Source organism: Rhinopithecus bieti, unplaced genomic scaffold, assembly GCF_001698545.2.
Source record: "Rhinopithecus bieti isolate Rb0 unplaced genomic scaffold, ASM169854v2 scaffold_2654, whole genome shotgun sequence".
NCBI lineage: Eukaryota > Metazoa > Chordata > Mammalia > Primates > Cercopithecidae > Rhinopithecus > Rhinopithecus bieti.
The window spans coordinates 51,222-61,137 of NW_016804048.1; the positions used below are offsets into that span (position 1 = coordinate 51,222).

Genomic DNA, 9,916 nt, shown 5'->3' on the forward strand with positions numbered 1-9,916 from the left:
GCGCCCGCCACCTCGCCCGGCTAGTTTTTTGTATTTTTTTTTTTAGTAGAGACGGGGTTTCACTGTGTTCGCCAGGATGGTCTCGATCTCCTGACCTTGTGATCCGCCCGTCTCGGCCTCCCAAAGTGCTGGGATTACAGGCTTGAGCCACCGCGCCCGGCCGGTATCTTTATTTTATATCCACTTCTTACTCTATGTCTATTTATTGTTATCTTCTTATCTACAGTATTTCTACTTACTCTTTTTTTTTTTTTTTTTTTGAGACGGAGTCTCGCTCTGTCATCCAGACTGGAGTGCAGTGGTGCAAGCTCGGCTCACTGCAAGCTCTGCCTCCCGGGTTCACTCCATTCTCCTGTCTCAGCCTCCCAAGTAGCTGGGACTACAGGCGCCTGCCACTGCACCCGGTTAATTTTTTGTATTTTTAGTAGAGACGGGGTTTCACCGTGTTAGCCAGGATAGTCTCAATCTCCTGACCTCATGATCTGCCTGCCTCAGCCTCCCAAAGTGCTGGGATTACAGGTGTGAGCCACTGCACCTGGCCCTTTTACTTCTTCTTTGTGTCTGCTTCTGTTGGGGATGAAAATCAGCAAAAGCACTCTTGGGAAGCAAATTGGTAATAAATATCAAACCCCTTAAGATAATTTATATTCTTTCACTAAGTAAAAAGGCTTCTGGGGGATCTGTCATTAGAAAAGAATCAGAGATGTGGGTGGAGACATGTTTATGGCATGATGATGTATAACTGCAAAATATGAAGACTGTAAATATCCATTTAAAAGGGAAATAAAGCATGACACAACTGTATAGTGGAATATTATGCATTCATGATAGTATCTACAGAATATTTATTGATGTCTGATAATCTTGCTCCTTAATCTTCTGCTCAGAATGGCATCCATGATTCTGTTTCTTTCCCCCATGTTTTTTACTGTAGTCCCAGATAAGAAAATAAGAACTGAATTCCCTCTTTTATTTTGTATAAACAACCACAACTAGTAAATTACTTTTTCCCCCCCAAAACCATTTCCTTATGTGTATTTGTCTTCCTCAGTTTCAGTTTATTTGCTTTACTTTAATTATGGGTATTATGGGAACCTTTGCACAGTTCTGTTTTTCTGCCTGATCTTCTCCCTGCTTTTACCATGGCTGAGACCTCTTCACCTTCTAAGTTGCAACTTAAATAGTACTCAGAGAGGTCTTCTTGGACCACCTTATCTATAATAAAAGAGCATAAAATGTATTAATAATATCCCTTTCCACCTCTCTAATGCCCACTAGTTTTTTCATTGCCGTTAGCACAGTTGATGATGTTTTTGTATTTATTTGCTTGTTTATAATGTGTCCTCCATTAGACTGTAACTTCCTGAGGCTAGGAAATATATCTTCACAAGTATATTTTTAGGTCCTCTCCTAATGTCTGGCACATGTAAACAGTCAGCAAATATGTGTAGATTGAATGAACAAACTAAATTTTGCAGTTTTGATGGTAGCTTATTGAGAATTTATCATGTAACTTAGTTAAAAGTTTTTATACCAAAGTTATTCTTATAACACATATTTATTTTAGCTATATTGGTTTTGATATTTAATGTATTTTGTGTAGGAATATAGAGGAAGAAGTTAGGTTACACTTGATCGAGGCCATAGAGAGTCTTATAATGAGTTGAAACTACCATTGGATGCTGAGGAGTGTGTAGAATTTGAAGAGACAAAAAAGAGGGGAAAAGACATTTTGAACAAGACTGCCCCATAAGTTTTTTAAGACAGGACAGCAGGAATATGTTAGCATGTTTAGGAAAACATTATAGAGAATCGTAGGTGACTAATGGAGGTAGTTGCTGGTAATTATAAACAGAATGTTACTAGTTACAAAATTTCATCTAGGTCTAATCATAAAGAGCCTGGAAAGAAAGCCAAGGTAGTTGGAATATCTTTTGTATTCAGGGGAGTTCTTTTAACAGATGGGAAGCTACTGAAGGTATTTGATCAAGTGAATGTCGCTTTTCATTTATTTATCTGTTTAACAGATATTTATTGAGTGCATGCTGTCTACTATGTAGTCTTCTAGATGAGGAGGGTACAGAGATGGAATAGGAGGGCTGGAGAGCCAAAAACTGGCTGTGGAGGAACTAACTCACAGACTACAGGAAGTGACAGACATGCAAATTACAAAGGGCTGTGATAAATGTTATAATAAATGTACATCATCAATACTGTGGGAACTCAACATAGGACCAGGTCTATTCAGGTAATTGTGACTATCTTAACCAAGGAGGTGACATTTTCTATGGGTTTTGGAGGATAAGCACTAATTTACCAGGTGAAGAAAATTTTGACCTTAGCAGTAAGGTCATAGACCGTTCAGGGAATGGTAAATAAGTCATGCAGCTGGAATTGTGGGAGATGAGCCTAGAGAAACAGTTATCCTAAAACAGTTATCCATTAAGGACCTTGTATTATCTATTTAATGAGGAACCATCAAAAGTTTTTATATAGAGGACAGCAGTGATCTTTATTTTTTTCCCATCCAGAATAGTTTATTTGGCACAAATGGGCTAGTATATGCCATGGAGAACAATATTAGGCTTTAGTAAGCTTTTTGATTAAAATCTCATTGAATTCATATCTGTAATTAATACCAATAGTAACCAAGTATGTGGACTTTGAGAAGTCAAGAACTTGATTAGTGTATTAGTCCATTTTCACACTGCTGATAAATACATTCCCTAGACCTGGCAATTTACAAAAGAAAGAGGTTTAATTGGACTTACAGTTCCATGTGGCTGAAGCCTCACAATTATGCGGGAAGGCAAGGAATAACAAGTCATGTCTTATGTGTATGGCAGCAGGCAAAGAGAGGAGTGCTTGTGCAGGAAAACTCCCCCTTATAGTAACCAGCAGATCTCGTGAGACTATCACAAGAACAGCACCGGAAAGACCTGCCCCCATGATTCAGTTACCTCCCACCAGGTCCCTCCCACAAGACATGGGAATTCAAGATGAGATTTGAGTGGGGACACACCCAAACCATATCAATTAGAATCTCAGTGTTACCACTTGCTAGCATTTATGCAAGTTATTTGATATTAGTAAGCCTCCATTTTCTCATCTCTCTCAGTGAGGCTTACGAGTGGTTTGTGGGCTCTTTTGACCAAGGAGATGTAATGAGGTTGCTGTTAGATGGGGGAGAGAGTCAAATGAGACTCTTCATTAGACATACTATTGTCTCAGTGTACTCTGAGTACTGAGTGAAGATAGACCTTGAGACAGCCATAAAAAGATAGAAATTTAATCCATAAAGGCAATTAGTTCAAAGTAGGTTTTTGTATGGCATGCTTAAAGATTTGGAGACAGGAACTATTGAAAGTTTTAAACAGCAATCCATATGTTCCACTTTTCCCAAACAGCTTCTAATTATTTATAGTGTGCCCCTTTCAATCCTAATGGTAATTCAGTCAGTCACCTTCTGAAACAACAGTACAGCAAAAGAGATGGCTGTGGTTGAGCCATTTAGAATACAAGTAATAAGAAAAAATAAAGGAACCACTTCACAAGTGTCGGGGTGGAAACAGAGAAGGAATATAGTCTTTATAAAAGCCAAGAGAAGGCTGGGCGTGGTTGCTCATGCCTGTAATCCCAGCACTTTGGGAGGCCGAGGTGGGCTGATCACAAGGTCAGGGGATCGAGACCATCATGGTTAACACGGCAAAACCCTGTCACTACTAAAGGTACAAAAATTAGCCAGGCATGGTCGTGGGTGCCTGTAGTCCCAGCAGCTGCTTGGGAGGCTGATACAGGAGAATGGTGTGAACCTGGGAGGCGGAGCTTGCAGTGAGCTAAGATCACACCACTGCACTCCAGCCTGGGTGGCAGAGCGAGACTCCGTCTCAAAAAAAAAAAAAAAAAAAAAAGCCAAGAGAAGACAGTTGTAATAGTATTAAGAAGATGGGATTTGCAAGATCAGCAAGGCCAGAATACAGCAAGCCTGTGGAGCATAAGCACACATTATTAGATTTTTCAAGGCAGAGCTCATTGTCTACTTTAGATAACACAGTTCATTTGAGCAGTTGGATGGAAGCCAAATTGGATTTTTGGTTTTTTGTTTTGTTTTGTTTTTTGAGGATAAGGACTATGCCTTGTTTGTTTTTGTATCTCTAGTGCCTAACACAGTGGTTACGTCAGAGGTACTTCGTGCATTTTTGAAGATTTAATAATTAATAGTTGGTACAAAAGCTGAGATAGTGGCTATAGATACCACACTAAAAAATTTTGGTGGTTAAAGAGAGATGAGAAGTAGGATGTTTTTAGTTTGGTTAGCAGTTAGAAGGGAACAATCTCTGCATTTGAAATGTTAAGATGAACTCAGTAGAAAGAGAAATATTAAAGTTTCTGAAGAAGGAAGTAAGTTTGAAAGCTAAAGCCCTTGCTGCCTACAAAAGACCCTTTTGCAAAGTGGACCCTCCTGGTTCAGTTATCTCACCCTTTGGGATTCTGTGAGCTGGTTGAGCCAACTAATTCCTTTCACCTTAAACTAGTTTGAGTTCGATTCCGTCCCTTATAACTAAACAAATACTTGAATTTGAATGAAGTATTCTGACTCTAATGCTCATGCTTTCTCCACTATACCATATTTCTTCTCTAAGGCTAAAGGCATTATCTCCAAAATTTTGTTCCTTCCTAACTTGTGAGGTCTTTAGTGAACTATTTCTGTCCTCTCTAGAATCTTTGCTTTCTTTCCCTCCTATAGGTCCCTCTCCACATAGCTTGTGTAGGCCTCTCTTATCTTTGTGAACCCTTCAACTTAATTCTGTGGGCCCCACTAAGCTGTGATAAAGCATGCATAGAGGTTTGGTAGAAGATAAGGTTAACACAGGTAAATTGGGGCTGGGGCTATATTGAGAAAAATTTGGATTACTAATTTAAGTGGTTTGCCATTGATTTCTAGATCAGAGATGTTTAATAGAACTTTCTTCAGTGATGGAAATGTTCTGTATCTACCGTGTTCAATACGGTAGCTGTTAGCCACATGCCGCTCCATAGAGCACTTAACATGTGGCTAGCATGACTGAGAAATCAAATTTTAAATTTAATTTTATTTATCTATTTTTATAAGACAGAGTCTCGCTCAGTCACCCAGGCTGGAGTGCAGCGGTGTAATCTTGACTCACTGCAACCTCCGCCTCCTGGGTTCAAGTGATTCTTCTGCCTCAGCCTCTCAAGTGACTGGGACTACAGGGGCCATGCCCAGCTAATTTTTGTATTTTTAGTAGAGATGGGGTTTTACCATGTTGGCCAGGCCAGTCTTGAACTCCTGACCTCAGGTGATCTACCCGCCTCAGCCTCCCAAAGTGCTGGGATTACAACCATGAGCCACTGTGCCTGGCTGATTTTATTTAATTTTAATCACTTTAAATTTAAATGGCCACATGTGGCTAAGGCTACCATTTTGGATGGTATAGCTGTAGACATCAGAAGTTATATTTCTCATTTTGTTTTTAAACTAGGAGAATGATATATGTTAGAAAAAAATATTGGAAACAATGTGGGCATTTGGGTTGTGAGGATGAGGGAAGAAGAAAATCACTTTCTGTTCTTGATATTAATGCCTTTGACAAGGGTGAGGAACCTAGGAGGATGAGTGGGTTTGGGAAGGTAGACAGGAAGTTCAATACTGCAGAGGCTGAGTTGAGATTATGGGATATATAAACAGAGATGTCCAATAGGCATCTAAATAAGAATTTACAGCAGAACAGAAAAAGCCAGGGCTAGAAGTATAAATTTCTGTGGTCATCTATGTAGAGGTGATAAAGCTATGGAAAATAGGTAACATCCTCTAGAGTGGGAGTGTAGATCTTGAAGAAAAGAGCATCGAGCACAGAACTCAGAAAAATGTGCATATTGAAAAAGTAGAGCTAAGCATGGTAGCTCACACCTGTAATCCCAGCACTTTGGAGGGAGGCAGGAGGATCATTTGAGCCCAGGAGTTCAGCCTGGGCAACATAGCGAAACCCTGTCTCTACAAAAAATACAAAAATTAGCCGGGCATGGTGGTGCACACCTGTGGTCCCAGCTACTTGGGAGGCTGAAGTGGGAGGGATCACCTGAGCCCAGGAGATTGAGGCTACAGTGAGCTGTGATCACACCACTGCATATCAACTCCAGCCTGGGTGACAGAACAAAACGCTCTCTCTCTGAAGAAAAAAAAGAGAGAAAGAAAAAAAGTGGAAAGAGGAAGAGCAGCAGGCAAACATGAAATATGAAATATTTACTATGCAATGTTTTTAAGAAATTGACACCTAACCATGCAAGTGACAGCAGAAAGTTTTTACTTTAGTTGTAGTGCTTGTCAGGAAGATTCGATATTTTACTTGAAAATATGAATATAGGCCGGGCACGGTGGCTCAAGCCTGTAATCCCAGCACTTTGGGAGGCCGAGACGGGTGGATCACGAGGTCAGGAGATCGAGACCATCCTGGCTAACACGGTGAAAACCCGTCTCTACTAAAAACTACAAAAAACTAGCCGGGCGAGGTGGCGGGCGCCTGTAGTCCCAGCTACTCGGGAGGCTGAGGCAGGAGAATGGTGTGAACCTGGAAGGCGGAGCTTGCAGTGAGCTGAGATCCGGCCACAGCACTCCAGCGTGGGTGACAGAGCGAGACTCCGTCTCAAAAAAAAAAAAAAAAAAAAAAAAGAAAATATGAATATAGATGTAACATAGCTAATTTCTACTACTTCATTATGTAGATCTGATAGATAGTTTTTATTTGGCCAATGCCTGCTAGATATACCTATGATTACACTATCACAGTGTCATTTCTGCCTATAGAATCATACATGTGTCTGTTAAATGGGCTTAATATTTGGGCAGATTGCCAATAAATGTTGCAAACTCCAGTCCAAATAAATCAGTTTATAAACCTAGGAGAATGTCTAGCTACCTTTGGTGTCTTCCAGATAATCAATAGTTGTAATTAATGATGCTTAAATGGATTTTCTATATAAGTTTAAGGAGAAATTGTTTGACATGACCTATATAATCTGCATTTTTATCATGTGAGTGGGAAGTCTTATTACTTTCCCCACAGTGTCATATACACTTGCAGAAGAACATAAAAGGTAGTGATTATGCTACCTGCCAAGAAAGGCATCAGAGCAGACTGAAGGGTGTAGTATGAGTAAATAATTTGAGACCAGAGAAAAGGCTTTAGAAAGGAAGGCAAGCATGGAGAGGGAAACTTGGAGAAATAGATAGGCTGAAGTTCAGATCTGTGGAGTAGACAGTAGGTAATAGGTTGCCTAGCTCAGTGCCTGATACATAATAGGTGCTCAGTATTTATTGAAGGAAGGAATGGGAAAAGGAGAATTCATCCTGCAAGAATAGTAGAATCCTGCTTTGGTCCCACCTTATTTTATTTGTCACTTGACCTCAGTTATCACATCTTTCTGACCTTGGATTGCTGTTAGGTTTATTGTTAAAACATACACTAGATAGTTTATATTTTAACTTGTAATATTTTAACATCATCTAGCTGTGGACAATGGGAGGGCAGGGGGATGCTCTTCTATTTGGAGATAGGGGAAATATACTTGAGTACTTGAATGTTTAATTTCCTTTTGTTTTAAGACTATAACAGAGTAAATGTGACCATATCTAGCCCCTGAGTATTCTGGTCTTGGGTGACGTAGGTGAGCACTTCCAGCTGATCTGACAAGTTAGAGGTGTACACTTATTTTCTCTGTAAGAAGGGTCATCTGGTAAGATGATCAAGAATGGTGTGAAGCAGGATGAGGAGTTTAAAATTGTTTCCAAATGTGGAAATATAAATGAATATAAACATGTAAGATTTTAATACACCAAACTGATCAGATTCTGTGTAATTTCCAAGTTTCTTTTTTCTTTCAAAACTCCTCTGAAATCTGACTGTCCACAAAAACTTAGTTTATAGAATTTTATCTAATTTATTTACTCAGATATTGCACTGACCTCACATCCTATAGTCAAAACAGATTTTACTGTAAAATCTGGAAAGATAGAGGGCCATATAGGTTGTATTTTCAGTTTTGTTTATACTAACGTGTTTACAACCCAATTTAATTTACACCCTGTATTGTATTATTGTTGTCATATCTCTGTATGTGTGTAAGTATAATATGTGTTGGCAAAGGAAAATTTTGAATCAGAAAAACTGTCTGATCTATTTGATTCAATATATATTTGAGTGTCTAACAGACGCTGTTTTAGACACTGGTGATACAACACTGAACAGAGCACCAAATACTTTGCAGCGTCTCCTGGAGCTGTTGTCAAGACATACTTTCCAAGGGGAATATTTCAGAATAAGTGATAACTAATCAACGAAGGAAAAGTACCTTAGTCATCTAGGAGAGTTATACTTAGAGTGAACTGAAATAAACTAAGCTCACTAAAGACAGGGATTTTTTGTTCGGCTTTTGTCTGTTGCATTCACTACTGTATCTCCAGGGCCCAAAATAGTGCTCGGCTCATAATAAGTATTCAGCAAATATATGTTGTTGATTGAAGTGTTTGTTTTGAATTTGTGTAATCAAAGACATGTACCTTGGTAAATCATCTTTACCTCTTGCTAGTTGAAAATTTTATCTCAGTTGCTTTGTTTTTAATGTTACCTTGCTCTTTGTTTCTACTTGTGCCATACATCAGGATGCTGGAAAAGCTTATTAATACTGACAGTCATATGGTTATCTGATATAGAAAATAATAGATTTGGAAAGGAACTTAAGAGGTCATCTTTTGTTCAGCTTCCTGCCTAGGAAAACTAAGTAAGATGATTAGGTATGTATATTTAATTAGTCGATTTAAAAAAAACCAGGACAACATAATTGGGTTCCCTCTTGAGAAAATGGAGAAATGTACTTAACCCTAGCTATAAAGGGACTAACCTGGAAATTTTAGAACTTCTGTGTGGGAAAGTGAAAAAAAAAAAAAAAAAGCACAACTAAGCTGCTCTTTGTTGATATCAGAAATGGGCCTGTCATTCATTTTGGCATTGAAGCATAGCCTCCTATCTCAGGGGGCAGGACTGGGACATTTTTTTTCTTCCCACAAGAGCTGGACAGTTATTACAGGTTCAGAAAGCCCCGACCAGTGTTTCAAGAGTTTCTCCTCCTTTTTCCCCCCTGAAACTTGTGCTGCTTTTGCTCTGCTTTCAAGATGCATTAAGTCTCCTGCTTTGTGACTGCTCTGGAGCCAGCAGATACTCTGATATGTATAATTCAAATTATGCAGGTTTCACGAGTAAGTTTAATCTTATTTTTTAAGTTAGTTAAAATGCAAGTGATATTTAGAAAAATGTTAACTTGTAGTTATTTCACCCCTTTTACTTTAAGCATTTTATCACTTCTCAGCCTTTTGCCTAAAATCAAGTGTGTACTTTAAGCATTTTTTAAAATAAAATATCCTTTTAATTTAATAAGAAAGCAAGGTTCTACGTAGAAAAGCCACTTCATCTAAGACCTGCACTTTCAATTTCTTTTAAGATGTCTTTGTTGTAGACAGTATTCATATGTCTTTTGAAAGCCAGTTAACTAAACAGTTTTCTTGAGCATCTTTTTAGTTTTACTGAGAAGTATTTTAAATTCAGCTTTTCTGAGCTCGATTGCTTACGTCTGACACAGTCTCAAGTTTCCACTGAATGGTAACAAAGACTGTAGAGTGTTGTTGGTACTGCAGTGAGAGGCATGCTTCCTTAGACCAGGTAAGAGAGATCAGTTTGTTTCTTACTGCTGGGTGAGTTTTTACAGCGCTTATTTTATATTCTTTAAACAGCAGCAATATTAAATTGGTAAATAGCCAGGAGCACGCTGATTTCAAGACGTCCTTGGTTGTTGCAGACAGAAAACTACAGGGTTATGTATGGGGTTGGGGCAGGCGGGGGCG

At 38.9% G+C, this 9,916-nt stretch overlaps 1 protein-coding gene across 11 annotated transcripts in view; it reads left to right on the forward strand.

Moving 5' to 3' along the window:
* The first annotated feature begins 9,112 nt into the window (after positions 1-9,112).
* TFDP2 (transcription factor Dp-2) overlaps positions 9,113-9,916 on the forward strand; it is an 84,852-nt gene continuing 84,048 nt past the window's right edge. For 7 of the 11 annotated variants that reach the window (XM_017862556.1, XM_017862548.1, XM_017862565.1 and 4 more), the window contains exon 1: positions 9,643-9,734. Coding sequence is in view for 4 of the 11 variants with exons in the window: in XM_017862524.1 (XP_017718013.1) it covers positions 9,244-9,274 (31 nt within the window). In the remaining 7 variants the exon portion in view is untranslated. Of the gene's footprint in view, positions 9,275-9,642; positions 9,735-9,916 lie in introns of those variants that run through there. The other 4 variants (XM_017862524.1, XM_017862536.1, XM_017862529.1 and 1 more) reach the window with 1 other exon arrangement.